At 33.7% G+C, this 21,114-nt stretch overlaps 1 protein-coding gene across 8 annotated transcripts in view; it reads left to right on the top strand.

Annotated features, from left to right (window-relative positions):
• The window catches only part of milt (trafficking kinesin-binding protein milt), a 102,231-nt gene that overhangs the window by 48,338 nt on the left and 32,779 nt on the right, over positions 1-21,114 (top strand). The window contains exon 2 of one of the 8 annotated variants that reach the window (XM_033468071.2): positions 5,171-6,177. The exons of 3 other annotated variants lie outside the window; for them this stretch is intronic. In XM_033468071.2, the coding sequence (XP_033323962.2) occupies positions 5,241-6,177 (937 nt within the window). In that variant the 5' untranslated portion in view covers positions 5,171-5,240. Of the gene's footprint in view, positions 1-5,105; positions 6,178-21,114 lie in introns of those variants that run through there. 4 more of the 8 variants (XM_033468070.2, XM_033468069.2, XM_033468067.2 and 1 more) reach the window with 4 other exon arrangements.

The raw sequence follows: 21,114 nt of genomic DNA, 5'->3' as shown, positions 1-21,114 counted from the left end.
ATTTGTTGGCAGAGATTCGCGACACGTACCATTATATTACAGGTGCATTGACAAAACGACAGTCTAGCAAGGGTAAAAGCATTGTCGTCTTAGTATTCTGTACGGCATGCGATAGATCTTGGTGCATTGCGACAGGTTTCCATCGCGTACCGATGCAAGGATTCGTAGCAACTGCTCCGGAGCACTGCAATCTCTAATGCTTGTGAGCGTTTGCTGCAACGACGATGTTGCAGATGTTCCTGCGAAGCACAAAATTCGCAACATTTAACCCTCTATGGGCCCGTGTAACTTTCAAGTCACAAGCTAATATATCCATATTTTGCCTAATAGTTTTAGTTTTTTTCAGAAGATGATGTATACGTTTTAATTATATAATGCCTCTGAAATAACCAATAACAATATTGACGATGGTTGGCAGCACCATCAATCTGAAATGTCAAAATAAATACCTTGCAAGTTGTCTGCAGATAAAAGCCAAAGGGACCATCTTGTGCAATTGAGATTATTTGTGCTTTCGTCGGTGTTTACTAAATAGAAGAAAGCGTATATAATAGTTCTAGGTTCGTATATCAATAACAATTTATTTATTCGCATTTCAATAATCATTTTGCTACTATTTGTATATGATACCGTTTTGTAACTTCCAGGTTACATTGGGATATTGTGGTAGATTCGAGTGTATTTAGGATAATAGTTGTGCTTTCTTCTATTTTCAAAAAAAAGAGGATTAGAATTAGACGAATTAGCGGTAATAGATCCAAAGATTCTTTATTAGATTCTGAGTCCGATGAAGATCATCCGGTAGCATTTACCAGACGACGCATAAATATTATTGACAGCGACGATGAATTTAGTACCGAATTATCGTCGGACGAGGAAAATTCAGGGCCACAAAAAACTATTTGGCAACCACTTCCAAATGCAACGTACATCGATGTTTAACGCCAAATTCAAACTGCTTTATGGAACTTCACGCTTAAGCATTTATGCACCGAAGTGGAAACATTGCAAGCCGTTGTTACTTCAAAGTTACAAATTGAATTAATTATAATAAAGTTGTTCAAACTGTTAAATATTTTTTTAATTAGCATATATAGGTTTATAATAATAGATTTTCCGTTGCGTAAATCTTTTTATATTTAAGAAAAAAATTCGGCCCATAGAGGGTTAATGATCGCATGACTTCACTAGAAATGATTCGAGGACCTCTGCTCAATAAATGACGAACTCCCTATGAGGGCGACAAACACAGTCGACAATTGAGTCCTTCGTTAAATGCATCGATACATCTTCCGATGTACATTCCATTCGAATATTTGATTAGGCTTCGAACAGTTAATCAAGACGTGAAAGTATAGGAAGAGGATCTGCTCATTTATTTAAATTAGAACTTAAATTGGATTTAGTACCTGCAACTTCCTGGATTGTTGCGTCTGCTTCCGGAAATATAACGTATAATCTTTTCTCATAATTTTTTGCTGTACATGAATAAGCCTAATTAGACACGAATAAAACAGAGAATTATATATGGTTCAAATGAAGTATTGTTTTAATCAATGAGAAGAAATTTCGTCGAACGACAAAATCTTTCTATTTTAACAATCGGATGTACAAAATAGTTATTTTTATTCGATTGTCATTGTACAATATGCCCCCTAATGCAGTACAACGTTCGTTCGACATTCGTTTCAGGATTTTTCGTAAATTATGATTTGGTACAAAACTGTAGTACTTGTCGCATGGTTTATAGTCTATGAGACACTGCTTGAAATACCTGGCGTACAGATATTGTTGAACACTCGAACAATTAATAAAATTATCAGATGTTTATTACCATTTTCAAGATACTTCTTGTAGACCTATTAGTGTTCCTTCTATTTCTAGTTGAACAGTAATTGATTTAACTGAATTTATGTTAAATTAAAAATATGAATAAATGACGGTCAATTTTGTTCTGTGAACGGATTAATTTGATTTTCACGAAGGGTGAATTTATTTTGCAAAAGAATGAAGGAGAACCTGCGAAAGGATAACTTTGTTCTGCGAAAAATTTTTATTCCGATAAACTGTTATCTCGATGAATTTTTATTCGATTAGATATGCGATAATATCGAATAAAATTTGATTCGTTAGTCTTTATCCCTTATTCGTTATCGAAATAAAATTTTACCCAACTCTGACTATAGTATGTTGAATTACTATAGACTGCAGATTTTTGCGTAAAATAAAAATTGTTCGTATTAATTGCAAGATACAGAATCTACATTGCCATTAATTTTTTTGCTTAATAATTTGAATAAGTTGATAGTACCGCAACAGTATCCTCAAATTCTTCAAATACGTTTCCATTTAAACCCTCGAACATGTTTATAGATTCGATGAAGAATGTATGGTTCGCGCTTCGTTTAAATTCATCTTCGGATCGCTTCTAACAGAGAAACGAGGTCGTTCGAACGAAAACCTAAAGCATTAAGATCCGTTGAATAACGAATAATGCGCTATAGCTGTCTGGTATTGCTACAGTAGCCCACAAAAGTGTTCATACACCTTTTAAAACACAATAACTTTTATAAAATTGGACTAAGTGACTTGAATTTTTTTTAGATGACAGAAGGGTTAGTATATTAGACGATGACTAAAATGCTTTTTTAAAATTTTGCTATTACTTGGAATGACAAAAAAATATATAAAAGCTCTCGTCTTTTTAACTTTTTTATCTGAGCCTGTAATGAAAATTTAGAAAATGTCTTTCGTAGATCTCGGTAACTTATATGTGCGCTGAGAATTTTATCGCAATCGATTGACGTTGTTACGAGTTGCAACAAATTAAAGATGTCAAAAATCGCAGTTTTGTCACGATTTTGACCAAAAACTGTAAGAAATCTGCAATTTTTTCAATCTTTCAACGCCTATATCTCGACTATTGGTTAAACAATTTCGATCAAATTTTCAGCACCCATATAAGTTGCCGAGATCTACGAAAGGCATTTTTTAAATTTTCGTTATAGGCTCCTATACAAAAATTAAAAAACGAGAGTCTATTACTTCTTTTCAAGAAGTAACAGCAAAATTTTAAATAAGTATCTTAATTATCATCTAGTAGAGTAGTCCCTTCATCATCTAAAAAAATTCAAGTCACGTAGTCACTTAAAGACGCTTTAAAAAAGTTATTGCGTTTTAAAAGGTGTGTATGAACACTTTTGTGGCCCACTCTATGTCTCAGCACTGACATAAATTCTTTCTGTTTTGGCACGTTAGACGTGCGAATATTTGAGTCCTTCACAGTTTATTTGCACGTTGCGATAGAAGAAATACATGACAGATAACAAGAACAATGATAATGTTATCGGTGCCAGCACACGTCTTATCGTTTCATTGATTGCACGTATTCGACGTTTTGATCGATTGTTCTTTTTATCGATATTACTGCGCATTCTTGCTTGTAGAAATCGAAATGTATGTATTATTGGAATAGTGCCAATGCATCATTGTTTCGCGATAATTTTTTAATGGTACGCGCGACAAATTCGAGTACCGCGATCTCAACTGAGATTAATGCTTTTGTAGCGATGGAATAAAGCTTCAGTGTTTCTTTCCAGTAGTTATTTTGTTTTTCTTTTTTAAATATCGAGTCGATACCAGCAGAGCTTGCCAATATTTATTTATCTCCATGCAATAGTTATCTAATCTAATTGCGCGATATCTCATGTAATGATCGTTTGTAAAGTGTAGACGATCGTTGAACAATTTAAAACATACTTAATTCTGTAACAACCATAACTGAAATGTTTCTTGCATAAGCAAGTGTTTTATTAAAACTGTTATTTTTTTATAATGAACAAATACTTAGGGTATAGGTTGTCTGTGCGTTCCTATGTTGCAAGATTATGATAACAGAAATTTTTATTTATAATAATAAAAACGACTATAAATTCGATATTGTATACAGTAGGAACATACAACACGGTACTATGTCTTATATTTTATAATTTTCGATGAAATTCGGTTTAAACGAAATTTTGAAAAATATATAAGAGGAAATATAACCTTCAGCGATAAATCTTGATCTTAGGAGTATGGCGAAGACGGTGATTATAATTTTAGGAATATACCAGTTCTTTCAAGTTCACAAATAAAAATATGAATCAAATACAATTCAATAATATGAATCAATATGATAATAAATATGAAAAAGTGCCGACACGTTTGCATATATATTTATTTATCAATTTGACACGTTCGCCGTCAAGTTGCTTAGTGGTAATCGAAGTCGAGTTTAATTATTGGCGTTGTATAGTCTCCGACGAGAATTTTATGCAAAATATTCTTTTATCAACCATCATTCATGCTGAAAAGGTGAACACAGCCTCTAAATGTACTTTTTATCGTTACTCGATACCACCCTAATGTTCGTTGATATATGCCAGATCCTACCAACAAGACAAAAACCTCGATTCAATTACCATTTCGAGCACAACCCTGCATAACAACCACAGCGACGAACGTGTCGAGGGAAGGCGTCCAGATGAAAATGAACTAGCAGTAATTTTCCAGATGAAATTTTGAAAATGTAAACAAATCTTTCTTTATAAGAAAAGGTTGGATTAAAAAATCCGTACCCAAATCTCTTCAACATTGTGCACATAAACCACAGTAAAAATTTCAGCACAAAAATTTGATTATTGTTCGAGTTATTAAAATTTATATTTTAAAAAATATATTTAAACATTTTATTTATCATCAGAAAAATTAGTCGGCAAAATAATTCGCATATAATTCGAGTCAGTGTAAGAGATAACATCGATATACATATTCTCAAAATTCTATTTATAAGATTACTTGTATTAAGCCGAGGCATGAATGACTTCCGATATAGCTACGTAGAATCTATTCTTATCTGTCCACTATGAGTCATCGAGACAAACGAGTGTTTGCTTTCATTAAATAGATAAGGGTTCAAAATAAATGAAATTAAAAAAGATCGAAGAAAAATAAATGCGTGACAAAAAGAAAACGGAAGTTATTTATGACTCGACCTAATGGTTGATTTTCTCCTGAACGCGCTCCCTTAAAATAACGGCAACAGAACAAAGCGACTCACGTAAAACTACTGTCCCTTAAAGAGTGTGAATCTGAATAGCGAATAAATATACAGTGTGCATTCGATCAGCGTCGCCGTGAACAGAGAAATGTCGATGAGCGCGCTATCGAGTTGAGGATCGGGCGGTGGTAATGGTGACATGAGCAACGAGCGCGATTTCGAGAAATCCTTCTGGAAGCGAAGCGAGAGGTCCGAGGGAGCTTCATGCCCGGGAACAGGCAGGCAAGGAGCAACGAGCGAAGATCATTCTTCGAGAACGATTGACGGTGTTGATCAGCATGCGTTCCGGGCTCCGAATGAGACAACGCCGTCGGAACGGTACGCGGAAACCTTTGTCGAACCGAGGAATCGTTCCCAGGGATCGCTCGATGATTCCCAGGGAGATTCATCCTGCGAGACAATCGACCGGGCCGCTCCGGTCGCGGCTGGTTCAAGACCGAGCGAAAGTCTTTCGGGAAACGTCGCGGTACCAGGAAGCTCTTCTTGGAGCTGCACGGATTTTTACCAGCGAGTCGGTGCTCTAGACAACGTCTGGTCGTCCGGCGGAGCCTTCGGGAAGCCGTACGGATTCGAGCATCTATTGGGGATCCCGGATAACCAGTCCGCGCGAAACGTTTGGAGAACCGAAGCGGGTTCCAACGATTTCTCGAGAATGAGCGAGGAGGACGGTCAGCAATCTGGCGACTCCTGGAGCCTCAGGAGTCCCGAGAGTCCTCGTCGGAGGTTGGAGACCGGCTCTCCCAGAACCCCGATGTTCACCAGCTTGGCTTTGGACGTCTCCTACGCCGGTCTAGACTCGTCCGGTCTCCTGGATGTGAGAACGCCCAGAAGGACTCGGGAGAACGATCCGCAAGAGTTCTGGCAGGAGTGCAGCGTCGTCGATTATCTGGACAGAAAGTTAGCCGCGAACGACGAGAGCACCCCGGAGGAACGAGTCGAGACTCTGAAAGAGATCCTAGCCGAGACCGACATCCACGAGGGCGACGGAGTCGTCTCGGATTTTTTATTCCACGTCGCCAAGACGAAGCACGGCAAGATTTATATCAGGGTCATTAGAACGATGCTGCTCAATCGAGGTAGGATTATTAATAATGTCTGGAGATTTATTGTAATCGTGGTGAGCGCGTGTAAGTAACGTTGTGCGCGACGTACGGGAGATCGACAGACGGACTGCGAGGCCGAGCTATGAAAGGAAACAATCGCGTTTCATCGGTAAATTAGAATCTTGCAATCGTGATAACGCTAATTGATATTAATACTTTTCAATAAATAACTGGACTTGCGGATTTTAGGCATTGATGGCAAAAATGAGTTGTTTCGATTTGAAATAGTAGGGGGGTTAAACGAATTTAAAAGCAGCTGTTGAAACGGTTACGAAATTAATTGTTCCGATTGGTCCTATATCGGTTCTGAATTGGAACAATTATGCGAACCGAAAGAATTTTATAACTAGACTGCGGATTTTATGCATTTATGATAGAAGTGTGCAATTGAAATATGAAATTGTTTTAATAGTATATTAACAGTATATTGGATAATATAGTCACACCGTTTTCAGTTTATTAAAATGATTGAAAGAAACGGTTTGTGTTTTTATTTAATTTCTTCTTCTTTAATTTCATAATCTTCTTGGAAAATTTTTATTTTGCGCAAAGATCGTCAGTCTAGTTACAACTGTTGTGATAAAATAAAAATTGTCTGCGTCAATTGAAAGAAATAGAAATTGAATAGAAAGTTTTTTCATTTTTAAAATAATTTTAGTTGGTTATAAATAATTCAGTGACACTTTTAAACAGGCGTTAAAAAGATATTATATCGGTTCTAAAATATCATAACCGAAACCGATATTGTACATAACAGTTATAACATTTTTTGTTATTTCCATAACTGTTTCAAGAATCGGAACCGATCTTATAACTGTTTTCAACCCCTGTCTAAAAGTGTCACTGCATCACTTATGATGTAGTAAAATTAATTAAAAAGGAAAAAAGCTTTCCATTTAGTTTCTATTTCTTGCAATTGATGGTAGACAATTTTTATTTTGCGTAAAAATCCCCAGTCTATTAATAACGATTGCTTATCGATTGTTTCGACGTCTCTGCTCATCCGCGCGAATTTAGCGACATAAGTGGGTCGAATATTTCGCCCGAACGATCGGAAAAGGAACGACATCGCAGTACCTATTCTAAAATGTCAGAAAGCTGGCCAATATTCTATACTTATGCTGGAAGAACATTTAAGTGATCGCTGATCACGAATGTGATGTTAACTTTTTGTTTTCATTGAGCGTTCATGTATCAAATGGAAATGTTTTTTTTAAATTAATTTCTCGAAAAGTCTACTTAGTAAACTAAAAATAAAAGCCTTATAAGCTGCCTGGAAATCGCAGATCACGAATATGACAGTAGGAAATAAAGAACAAAGGCCAGATCAATAGAAGTAAAATAAAAATAATTCTTAATTTATTTTATTTATATTGTACTTCATTTTCGGAATCTGACTTAATACATTGTTTGTCTATATAATCAATAATAATATTAATTATTATAGTAATTGTTTATTTATTGTCCATAGTCGAAGCAGTAAATATTTGTCGATTTTTAATGAAAAATAATATAAATCAAGAAAATTATGTGATACTTCCACTTGAAATATTAATTATTTTCGGGTCAGTTATGTTGAAATATAAGTATTATAAAATCTCTAAGGTTTCACTACAATTGGACAACCCTTGGCCATCATTTTCTATAAACATTAGTTCCTACAAACATCTTTTGTTCATAAAACAACGTAAACATGTTACGTTGCGAACCGGTGTACTATTCGATCTTTTCAACTCTCACTTGCAGAACACGCTTCGGATCAGTCTTCTATTAAATTTTACTGTAATTGAACATAATTGTTTAGACATTTCAACGTAGTATAGAGATAATTTTTTGAGTCACTGCGAAGCAGCAGTGACCTTACCGATTTTTATCGTTGATTCGGGACACTGCGCGGCCGAGGGAAATTGGGTTGCAATAGGAAATGCTTGATTGGAACTGGTTTTCTCGGGCGTCAAACGAGGGATCAAATATTATTCGACGTTATGTAACTGGTTGTTCCAATTTGCGACTCGTTCTCGATCGCTCTACTTGAGAGGTCCGTTGAAAAATGAAATTCGCACCATGGTTGCGGCACTGCGCGACGTATAGCGGTGTGAATAATTATAGACTCAAAGTAACTTTAGTGATATTTAAACGAAAACTTAACAAAGCATATTTGTATATTTCTGTGTTAAATATAATGGAAAACAGGAATACACAAATGTAGCTTTTTTCAGTTCTTGTTTAAATATCAGTGAAAGTGTAAAAGTTACTTTGACTTTATAATTATTCACAGCACTGTAGGTGGCCTCGTATAATTAAAAAAAACTTAACAAAATATTATATTTGTATATTTCTATATTAGAAGTAATGGAAAAACAAGAATATACAAATAGGATATTTTTTCGTTTAGATATCGGTAATAATGTAATAATTACTTTGAGTCTATAATCATGCACACTATCGTATTTAGTCGTTATAAGAAACAATAACGTGATTATCTTTTCCATTTTTCCTTATTTTGTACACGATATGTACGTGTATGTTGTGGAGTTCATCGATGCGAAGGATACGTTACGACCAATATCGCGTTATTGTTTCTTTTGTTTGCAGATAAAATCGAGAGATCGCAACTTTTGCGTACACCCAATACACATTTAGAAAAGAGTTTTCGGTGTCTCGGATCGAAGTTGAGAGCATTTGTCGAACGTTGTTTCGCGCAATTCTGTTCCCACCGTTTCGCACCGTCTCAATTTCGGCGAGCACCGCGATACATATTCACACTTGACTGGTCTTACGATCTCTGAATCTTTGTACCCGTGACACCATTTGGCGTCATCAGTTCTAAGCGTGTCAAGACGATTACATTCACAATCCTCTGTCGCACCATTTCTTAAATTCTTAAGAGTATTCTTAGTTGCGACGATCATTTGCAAGCATTATCGTTCTAAAATTATCGATTTAACGCTTTGCATACAATTAAAATATTTATTTAATGAAATACAGTAAAATATTTATTTAACAAAATACAGTAACGTATTTATTTAATAAAATGTAGTGAAGTATTTTATTTAATCAAGTACAGTACTTCATTTAATCAAATACAGTAAAGTATTTATTTAATCAAGTACAGTATTTCACTTAATTAAATACAATAAAGTATTTTATTTAATCAAATGCAAAATAGAAAAGTCAAATGGTACGACATTAATTACTTATTTAACGTTCTTACATTTTTCGAAATCTAATCAAATTAGGGAGACATCATAAGTTATCGTAAAAGTGATCTAGTAGACAGTGGAAATGTATATCCACAGTCATACAACGAAACTACAAGCGATTCATCCGATACTGACAGTGAAAATGAAAGATTTCGTCACGTTTGCATAGAAAAGGAAAAAAAAGTATAAGTTTTCTCTAGCTGTTATTATTAGACTGCGGATTTTTATGCGGAATAAAAGTTGTTTGCATTGATTGGAGGAAACTGCACCCTTGCAGTTTCGTTATGCTTTCGTTATGCTAATGTTAGGTTTTTTCTGAAATGACTTGTTGATTAAAAAAAAGAAAAACAAGTCATTTCGATCAGTTAGGTAGAAATAGGTATACGTGAATCGTCGTTAGTTCGGCTGTTAAAAAGCTGGAATTCTGTATCGTGAGAAACACCGTCGAATACGACCATGAATTAGAATGTATTTGCAGGCAATAGATTGTCAGTGAAGTCCACTTTGACTCTAGGTTTCGCGTTACGTACTACCGTATCACTTATTTACACGTTAGCCTGCCGTTCATACGAGTCTTACAATCTCGTACGTGGGAATTGCGAAGTAAGTGATGCAAAGTCCACTGTCGTACTATATACTCAGTTATTTGTAAAAACTTCGAATTTATGCTCGTATCGAACAGAGCCCTAAAAAGTAGCGATTCAGAACGAAGTAGCAACGCATCGATGACCATACCAACGTGTCTCTTTTTACTGTTTTGAAAAACGTTGAGAAAGAACAAAAAAGAATATAGAATAAAAATTGCGACGCTTCCACGAATTTTAGCAAAATAGAAAAGGTATCGCAGTTTTGATAATGGCAAGAATTAAATTTGATAAATACTTATCAAAATAATTGCATCACTCTAAATAATTTTAAACCGGGCCAAGTTTTATTTGAAATGAAAATAAGAAATATGCGCAAATAAAATTATTCAATTATTTATTCACTCGAATAATAATCTAGATAAATAGTTATTCGAATAATGCCGAACTCTGCGTATAATTCCTAGACAAATTAATGGAAGATCGAAAAATTGCACTGATCGGAAGTAGAAAATTGCACAGCGAGTATAAAATTAGAAATGAACGATCGCATGTATAGTTTTCAAAGGGACCGAACTTATTTTAGTTACGCATTTCGATTGAGTCGTTATGAGACAGATTCAATAGTTATTTTATCTCATTAGTAATCGCGCTTGTCAGCTCTCGTTCATAATCGCGTGGCGTCAGAGGATGACGATCTCTTTGTGCGAAAAATGTTATCCATGAGAAAGATCTTAAATCTTGTGAATCTTGTATTTAACCTTTTTTCCCCATTTCAGTTTTATTTGTGAGCGAATTCGTAATTATCTGCGACACTTTCATTTTGTAATCAATTTAAGAGAATCAGTGCATCCAATATTCGGATCTTGTAGTAAACTGATCGAACGGTCTGTAAATTAAAGCAATCGTCTTGCAATAATTTCAATTTGAATGTGTCTTTATTTTCTGTCTAATCTCGTTGCTTTTATTTATAAGAACAAATTATTCAACTTCATGGACTTGATTTTTATTCTTCGATAGATTTTATAAAATTAAATAACCTTTTAGGAATAAAGTTCACGAACTGAGGTTCTCTTTTTTTGAATAATAAGCTTTATGAATGAAGTTCACTCCAATTGAGTGATCATCGAAGATGATAAAAATAGTGAAGAGTGCCTTGTCTGATCAACAAAGTCACGCAGTTTATGATTCATAGAGGCGCACATTGTTCGAAACTAGCTAGCAATCTCTAAAGCAGTTTGTCAAAAATTGTTGAAGCAATATTATGCAAAATACTGCAAAAGATTGATCAAGGACGAGGATTGTTATGAAAAAAAAGATATAATTCAAACAAGTCTAAGCTATTTAATACTGGCGGCGGACCGGCGATTTTTTAAAATAAAAATATAACTAAATGTGTTTAGGATCATTGCAAATTGAATCTGAACTTGCAAAATAATGTAGTTGGCTTGGAGAAAGGTGAATACGATTTGCAAAAGGATTAGTTTAATTTTGAAAAAGGACTAATTTGGTTTGAAAAAGGAACTAGCTTGATTTGAAAAGAGGATTAATTTAATTTGAGAAAAAGGATTAATTCGATTTAAAAAGAGGATGAATATGATTCGAGAAAAGGATTAATTTGATTTGAGAAAAGGATCAATCCGATTTCAAAAAAGGATCAATCCGATTTCAAAAAAAGATTAATGTGATTTGAAAAAAAGACGAATTTGATTTAAAAAAAAAAATTAGTTTGATTTGAAAAAGGTGAATTTAATTTGCAAACAGATGAAGTTGATTTGGAAAAAGGTGATCATGACCTCCAATTCGATGAATTTGGAGTGAAAAAACTCTGTAATTCGTAGAAGAATTTGAACAAGTTCGATCAGTGTACGAACCCATTACTACCTATGTTTTATTGTCAGCGGAAGAGGAAGGTAGGGCGGGAACGACAGACGGCTCGCAGGTCGACAGTTCATCAGCCCCGGCGGCGTGCGCCATAATCTTATAAAGCGTGCATTTTCCAGGGCTGGCGGCGTTAATGAGCGCATTTGAAAAATTCATTACGCTCTTGATCGTGCATAATTTCGGTATATCCTTCGAGACTTGATTAACGTTTTTGTAGCGGGGATCGAAAACGTTGTATGTATAACTTGTTAACAGCTTCTGTTCTAAACATACATCGTAGAACTTTTCCGAAACACGTACTCGCGTTACATTTGCAGAAAAATGCAGCAAACTGGTTGAAGAGGATATATACATTTGATATTCTTTAATAAATTATATATTCTATAATATAATATAAATCTTATTGTTTTATTTATATATACATTATATTATGTAATGTAAGTATTAAATTATTTATGTATATATTTTGTTATATATATTATTGTATAAATCACATATACTTTATAAAAATGTTGCATTTAAACAAAATGTGAAGATCAAATATATACAGCATTATTACAGTAACTTACACACTTTTCAAGAGAACTGGTTTAAAAAAAATTTAAGTAACATGACAGAATTTGTTGGCAACATTTTCGTAGCGAATCTCCTAAGAGGATAGAAATATTTGTAGGGAATAACCGTTCTACTGTATCCAATAATAAACGACCTTTACGAAGTATCAGAAATATCTTCTAGAGACCATTCTTCCTCCAATTTCTCGCTCATCGGTGGGCACTCTAACTTCGAAAGTGTAAAGTGAAATTATTTGTTATATTATTTTGTTGAATTAATGTTACCGATTAAATATTTGCACTATATAAGAACGAGATAAAAATTTCATAGACAATTTACTAAATACGAATACTATTCATTTCTGTTAAATTGAAACAAAAATGGATCCTAAATATTTTGTTTAAATATAATGCTTTTATAATATATATGTAATTTATACAATAAATTATATTATATAATATTTACATTATACAATGAAATATATGTATCTATAACGTAATAAAATTTATATTATATGTATAATAAAATATATAATTTAATAAAGAATATCTATACATATGTATACTTCTTTAAACAATTAGCCGTTTTTGACGAGTATTCTAGTGACGAAGAAATGACATTTTGTGGTTAAAGACAACCTCACAAGTTAAAAAATACACCGTCTTACAAATTCTCTGTAAGTCGAATTTTCGTTTGTTGAACCTCCCTTACTCGAGAGTCCCATCCCTCGAAGTCGTAGTTATCAAGGTTGCACTGTAGTAATAGTAATCGATACTAGGTAATACCGCCACCACGATTCGAAGCACAACGAAAGTTGTGTTACCATCAGTCAATTGAATTACAAGAAAGTAGGATCAAGCGGGATTACTCTAGCTAATCCTTTTGGCCGACTGACAATAACTATGGTCGATTGTTGCTCTAGTAGGAACAGTAGACGAATAACTTTTTTTTACGTTATTTGAAGTTTTGGTAAAAAAATCTCATTAGTTTTCAAGTGTCATCGTCGCAAATTTTTAAACCAGGATTTAATGAAAATTCATTTCAAAGTTACGAAAATTGAATCTCACGTAACGCGTACTCTTTGTGCCGAAACTTTTACCATTTCGTCGGCGGTGTCGTATTATTTCTCTTTCGCGAGTTTTGGTAGGGGTTTTTTTATGCTTTGTCGTTAGCAAGAAAGAAGAGGAAAGCGACGAGTAAATAGCAGAGAGGAAGTGGAACATCAGGGTGTTTAGAAGAAAAGTTTATATTAGAAACTCTTTCGTTTCTAGTAAAACTTTTGATTTTTCTGTAGTTGAACGAAAATGTTTTCGTCATTTTAAAAGAAAAGTGATTTTTAGAATGACTATCTATATATCTACTTTTATATAGCGTGTCTATTTTGCAAGATTGCGACTGCGTCAGAAAATAAAATTTATTGCTCGACCAAGATTCTATGCACTTGAAACGCGGGCCTCTCTGATAAAAACATAACTGGGAACGCTTTGGATTATTTACAATTTTATTTAGCAATTATTTTCAATATGTTCTTCAAAGCTATCTTAATAAAACGTGTGAAAATTTCAATTAATTGACAGAATCCAAATGATCAAATATATACCAATGTTTCAAAATCTATCAATCACAAAAGAATCTTGCCAAGTGTCTATTGAGATTATGGCTTGGATTATTTCTTAAATAAATATGATATTAATTCTTTTTTTTTAAAGTTTTATTTTTACTTTTATTTGAAAGAAAGTATATATGTATAAAATGACTGAGCGACCAAATTCAACTAAGAGACCGGCGACTGAATGTCGCCTGCTTATATACCCTTTTTGGTGTGGTCTTCGATTTTATTCGATTGAGTTTTAAACTTTTCCTAAATTGATTATACAATTAATTTGGTAAAAATAGATTAATACTAAAGATGTTCTTAGCAATTATATTTTGTAGAAACAAATGTCACAGTCAATAAATGAAATACACACTTATGCAAAAGCATGATAATAATTAAATTGTATATAAAATCATATCGTGCAAAAGTTACTCGTGATATCGTTTTGCCTCGAAAGGAGATTAGATTGTAGTTACTTATTAGCAAAGATGGAAAGATGGATATTGATTTAAAGCTTAACACCTGCGTATGATTATATTATTATGTTATGTATTTCTTTTTTTTTAAGATTAGAAGCGATAAATTAATACATTATACATAAATCATTAGCCAAAAGTAGTATTAGCAGTGCAAAAGAAAATTGTATAAATAGATCACAATTTCAAATAATCAGGTTTTGATCAATATCATTAAGCAAAAAAATTACTAATTCTGCAAATTTTATAAAAATATATTCATCAGTTAAGAAAAGGATAATATTAAAATATTCGAAACAATGGATGGAATTTTTTTCAGTTTTTATTGAAAATATAAATTTGTGTGATACATTTTTATCCATAACTATAATAATATTTACATTTATTGGTACAAAATACTTACATTCATTCACATTCTTCAATATTAAATTACTGTTGCAGATTTGCTTCGTTGTTTCAATTAGTATATTCGACTGTTACAATCTACGTATATAGTATAGTTTCGATTTAACGATTTTGAATATGTGTCAGATAAAAGATTATATTTTTATGAATTTATCAGAAAAATGTACGAAAACACAATCTCTTATTAAACGGATAGCAGGACAATGACGTGTTATATTGTGTGTTTATATACACAGTGCGCACTGATGAATTTAATAAAGCCACTTTTATTTCAAATCAGATAAGCTGTGTTGATAAGCATCCGTTGAAAATCTCACCTAATAATCAAGAAAGCAAGTCGAAACGATATGTTGTACAACGAAATGAGTATAAATTAATGGAAGTGTAGAAATATTCGGTGCGCATTGATAAAATAATTATGACACACCTGGGTTCTTTGTCCTTGTATTTTGTACTTACTCGACGTTTAATTATATAATGTTTATGATAAATTATGAATTGATATAGATCACTTTTTTAAACCATGCATTGCTCTTCGAATATATTTCTTTGACTATTTAACAGCGCCAATTACCGATAACCGATATCGCAGCTGATATTTCAACACATCACCAGATTGCGCATTTAATACATTTACGACATGAATGATTATATTAAATTAAAATCAGCGAACGCATTTCAAGGAGTTAGAGATACCGTCCTACTGTGTTCAACTCATTAACTCTCTATATTCCAACATTTGTATGTAGTAACAACGAAGTTACTGACTAAAAAATTATATTTTAGAACTATGTTTCAATATAATTAAAAAACTTCACATATCGTTAACTATTGCGTAAAATTTGATATTTTAACAAATATACGTCTTATTAAATTAAAAGTATATATTATAGTAAGGTATATAACACATTATTTATATTGCAATATTGCTTTATTTAGTGCATACGACAGATATAAAAAATAATAATACTAAAACAGAATATAAAAAATACAGAAATAGAATAAAAATTAAAAATTAGGAAATTATAAAGAATGAAACTATATTCGTTAACGCAATAGAAATTTTTAACCTATGCGTCTGTGTAACATATTTCTTAACTTTCGTTGGTATGTGTCTATATAATGAAAGAAATTTATTGAATAAATCCCCTCAAAATGTATCTTTTTAATAATCATAAATTAAACAGCTTGAAACGCATCATTCTGACGAGTTCCGTAACTCTGGCGTTAAGAACGAAAAAGAGAGGGTTGATGTTTACGGTAATATAAGAATTTAAATCGCGAATATGATTGGAAATCGGTTAATCACGTTCCAAAGGCAGCATGCCAGAGATTCCTGGCGTATTATTAATAGTATTGCCTTGAGAAGAGAGCCTGGTCTAACTTATTGTAAAACTGTCGAACGAATTGAAAGCGGACAAGCTCGGTTTGCGGAAATCTCCACGTGGAGCTTTGCACGTGTTATCGACAAACGTTAATTCATCGGAGTTCCTTTTCAATGTGCTTACATTTTTCCGTTTGATGCTGCGCAGTAAAAAATAGTCAAGGTGCCCACATTCAGAAATTAAAATTTCATTATTAAGTAATAAATATTTTTTTATTCTGTATTCAAGAGACTTTCGAATAGTGTGATTAAACGTTGCACATTCTAGTTAAACAACTGAAGGGTGACCCTTATATTTCGATACGAAAAGAAAATAGCAACGGTAGAGTAAAAAGCAACAGTAAAATATACGAGTAAAAATATAAAGCAAAAAACAAAAGTGTTTTTAATATACGAATTAATTGTACACTTTTTTGTCATTTTACTTTGTAGTTTGTTCGCTTTACGTCTTAATTTAATCAAATAATTGAACAGAAATGCGCGCAGGATCATGTTCAATAACTAGGTCCTGCACATATTTCTGTCCCAATCACTGGGCCATCGAAAGGGTCTCACATTTTTTACAATTAAAGAGTTCTACCGCATACGAAGGTTTCTTTTGACATGCATTTTGAAAAATAAACGATTTACCCTTCTTGAGAAGCCTGTCCACATATAAATGTGGACTTTAATCTTATTAGTCTAATAAGTGACTTACAACCGGAATTCTTTCTCCAATCGTTCAATCGCTGGGAACATTTACCTTTCCCGTTCGAATTTCCCTCTCGGGCGGCAATACGCTTGTTGCGCGCGCAGCCAACTTCTGACAGCTTCACGTTATGGCGCCGTAACAATTCCGCCTGTGTTTCGCATCGCGCCCCCTCCATGCTCTGTCACGAAAGGAAACGATCCTCCGGTAGAAAATGTGCTCGAACATCACGCTAGTGCACCGACCAATGTTCGCGTAAACAATTCGCGGTTTATCTCGATCGACTGACCGAAAGCTTGTGAAATGTGCCCGGTGACTCCTCTGACGTCAGAGGCGTAAAACCAAGTGTGTTGAATGGTAAGTATTTACTTCGACAATTCACGCGATAAATGGTCCGCGGTGCGGACCGATCGATTAACGAACGCACGTTTCGCGATCTCTCGGTGTATTTCTTAAGTGCACGTTCGCTGACGATACAGTTCGTATCGCTCACGGACAACTTCCATACACCTCGTCGCAATCGGAAATATACTTGGACAAGGATAAATCCGCGTTCTCGCCAGCGGTCACATGTTTTATCCAATTGACGTTTTTAAAGATTCTTGGGAAGTCGACAGCGTCCCACGGCTCCGGGACATGTGATTCCTCCGAGCAGACAGCAACTGGTCATGCCTCCGACTTTCGGGCTACGTCACTGCGTAACCTTTGCAACCGGACGCCATTTTTAAAAGCCGCAGCCTATAATCCGTTCGTCGCGAGGTTCTCTTTTCGTTTATTTCTACTCTTGTTTATTCCACGATGAGAATTACCACACGATCTTCCTGCAAATCCTACCAGAGATACATTTTGTCGTTGCTTAATTAAGCCGATGCATTATGCGGTAGGAGGCATCCACAAGCGATAAAATGTCCCATCTTCCACAGGTATCCTTAAAATGAAAAAAGAAAAAAAAGAAGAAACTATAAGGGTAGTTAATTAATCATTAGAGTCACAATGTGGTACGATTATTTCTTATTTGTATCAATTATTAACACGATGATGGGAATAAGTGTACTTAAACATATGTATTTGAATTGTACAAAATTTCGTTGCGATGGTATTCGTTTTTGTTGATGTACATGCCATTTAATATTTTTATTTTCATTCTTAATTTGTGATACATGTTTAGTGGAATTTAGTTATTTTAATTGTTGGGCGACGTCTTAACCTATTGACGTCACTGCACGCTGCAGGAGTTTCGTATAAAAATGTTTTGCAATACTGGAATTAAGTTCTTTCAAAATTCATTTATATTGTATATTGAATATTTGTTCTGCTATACATAATATTTGTGTTTTATAGTAATATTGTTATTTATAAATATTATGAGATTAATTTCATTATCTATTCTGTTAATAAGTCTATGGAATAGATAAATAATATAAATTTAATAATATGGAACAAAGACTCGTTGTAAAAGATGAAAAAATTAGGCATAAATATGTGATTTCAATTGGAAAATATTATAGTGAGACGTTCAATGTGATTTCACGGTTTACAGGTGACCATAAACCAGGGGTTGAAAACAGTTATGATATTGGTTTCAATTCTAGGAACAGTTATAATATCGGTTTCAATTCTAGGAACAGTTATGAAAAACTGAAATATTTTGATACCTGTTACAAGGTATATCGGTTCTGGCTTATACATATAGGCTTCGGTTTGAGTTCTTCAAAACCATTATTATTTTCAAAACCATTTTTTTAATTTTCAAACCATATTTATTTTCGGTTATGGATTTCGGTCAGAACCTTCTTAATTCCTGCCATAAACGCCTGCTTTGAATGTCGTTCAGATTCTAAATCCTCTTCGGCCTTTCTTTCTTCTCACTTTATTTCGCAAAAAAGGAAATGTTAAGATTGTGCTGATTTTATAATCACCTGTCGTGAACGATTCATTTGGAGGAATATTCTCGCGGGTACTCGGGATGATGTAATTTTGCAAGAGGATGCATACGTCCAATTATTATCAGTGTTTGATCGTTTTTATATAATTCGGTGGTTGTCGCACGCGATTACCGAAGCACGTGAACTAAGTACATACTTCGTTTTAGCTGGACCGTGTTAATGTTTGTTTATTGTTCTTGCAACTTCATTTGCGATGACACTTCTACGGGTTTTCAGGAACATTTTTGTTTAGCTTGATCGCGTATGTGCTTTAGTTAACACTATTCTTACCAGATCTATGTCGAAGTCAGGAACACCTTACAAAATTGTAATTTAAAATTATCTTCGAAATTTAAATGCTTTCCCACTTGTCCATAAAATGATCATAAAATTAATTTGTTAAAGATATACAAACGGTTTGTAAACATAGCGTTAAATAAAAACGAATATTTCCAAGCAACGAAACACTGTTATTAAAGTGTCATGTGAAACGTCAGCGTTGCAGGTGATTCAAAGAAAGGAAATAAAAAAACGCAAGGTTCGTTTCTTTCCGTCGTAGTAAATCGTAGGAACATGTTCAACGAATTGTGACGAACACGCTGGCTTAATTTGGAGGTCGTTTGTCTCGGTATGATTTGTTATGCAACAAATTGTTGCACTCTTCCACGCGGTCTGTCCACAGCCGCGAAGTTCTAATTGCTCTTATTTGTCATTCGATAAAGCTATCGTATCGGTTTGCAGAAAAAACTGTAGATTCCAGCCCGTCTTTTAACCTCGCGATTTCATTGTTCTATCAAACACGTTGTTCTACAGGTGTTTGCATTTTTCACACGCTTCTAACAGAATAGAAAAAAAATCCAGAGAAAGATAAGGTCAATCGATAATGCATACGCCGTGTCAACAAGATAATTTTTGAGTTTACAATATTTGTTTTGTTTTTTCCTGAGTATCGCAATAATATCCTCAAAATTAATTCGATTAGTAAAGCTGTTAACAATCGAACGGCGGATCTTTTTGATAAAAATATAACCGGCTTAAATGCTTAGCATGATTTATAATTTTATTTATCAGTTGTTTCAACATATTCTTTAAACTATATTATTGTAACGTGAAACCCGTGAAAATTTAACATAATTGTCAAAAGTCGAGTAGTAGAACAACGATGTTTATACTCTGGGTCAGATATGAGCATATTTTATTCATTGAATTTATTCGAATATTAATAAATTTATTCGAAATGTTGTTCGAATAAATTATTGTTCGAAAAATTTTATTCGAAGTATTGGAATAAAATATTATTCGAATAATGCCCAACTCTGTTCTGGATCTAAATGGACCCGCTATTCGAATGTGAAATATATGAGGAAGTCTTGAAATTGTTTAATTTAGTATTTTTATGATCACAGAATCGTTGTTGCTCCATGTTATATTGGAATTAATGCTTACGCAATGTTGCATGACTTAATGGGACTTCGGCAGCTTCCGCGCATCCCGGAAAAAGCAAAGCTATGCTCATCCAATTATTGTTGATCTGTAATATTGGGTTATTCGGAAACTGATTTTGTTTTCTTACCAACAGAGGTATTGGTTGTATTTTTAACCAGTCGACTTTATTCTACAACGTAAATTGTTATTACTCGATTGCGAATTCGGTAGTATAAGTTCGTAAATTAACATTACAATTTTTCTGACTTTCATTTATGGATCTCGAGAGAGATCAATTATTTCAATTATTGTAATTACTTAACTTACTTTGCTTATTTATCTTCTCAGTAACTGTTATTTTACATTGAAATTATGAGGACGATTTAAAGCATGGAAAATCTATTCAGTTAATTAGCTCCGCTAATGCAATTATAAGACATCTTGATTAATAGATAAATAGATTCTATGCATTTATGACTAAAGTGAATGGTCTGGTATTCAGAACAGTAAATGCAAGGAATAGATTAAACACTGGAACTACCAAACCAGGCAAAATGACTTTTTTCTGATCTTTTTCTTTCTCGGTTACGGAAATTAGAGGAACGTTTCTACGGGAAATTGTATACTAACCTTCTTCACTAAACCATACACCGTGATGCAAGCAATCATATGAAGTAAATCGAATCTTGTCATTGTTATAGAACAATACTAGTTATAGTTATAGAACAATAGTAGTCGCGTCTCGATAGATCCATTGTTAATACTAGAAATACGAGCGGCAAAC

This window comes from Megalopta genalis, chromosome 12 (assembly GCF_051020955.1).
Source record: "Megalopta genalis isolate 19385.01 chromosome 12, iyMegGena1_principal, whole genome shotgun sequence".
In the NCBI taxonomy this organism is placed as follows: Eukaryota; Metazoa; Arthropoda; class Insecta; order Hymenoptera; family Halictidae; genus Megalopta; species Megalopta genalis.
This window is presented reverse-complemented; position numbering and strand designations above follow the sequence as displayed.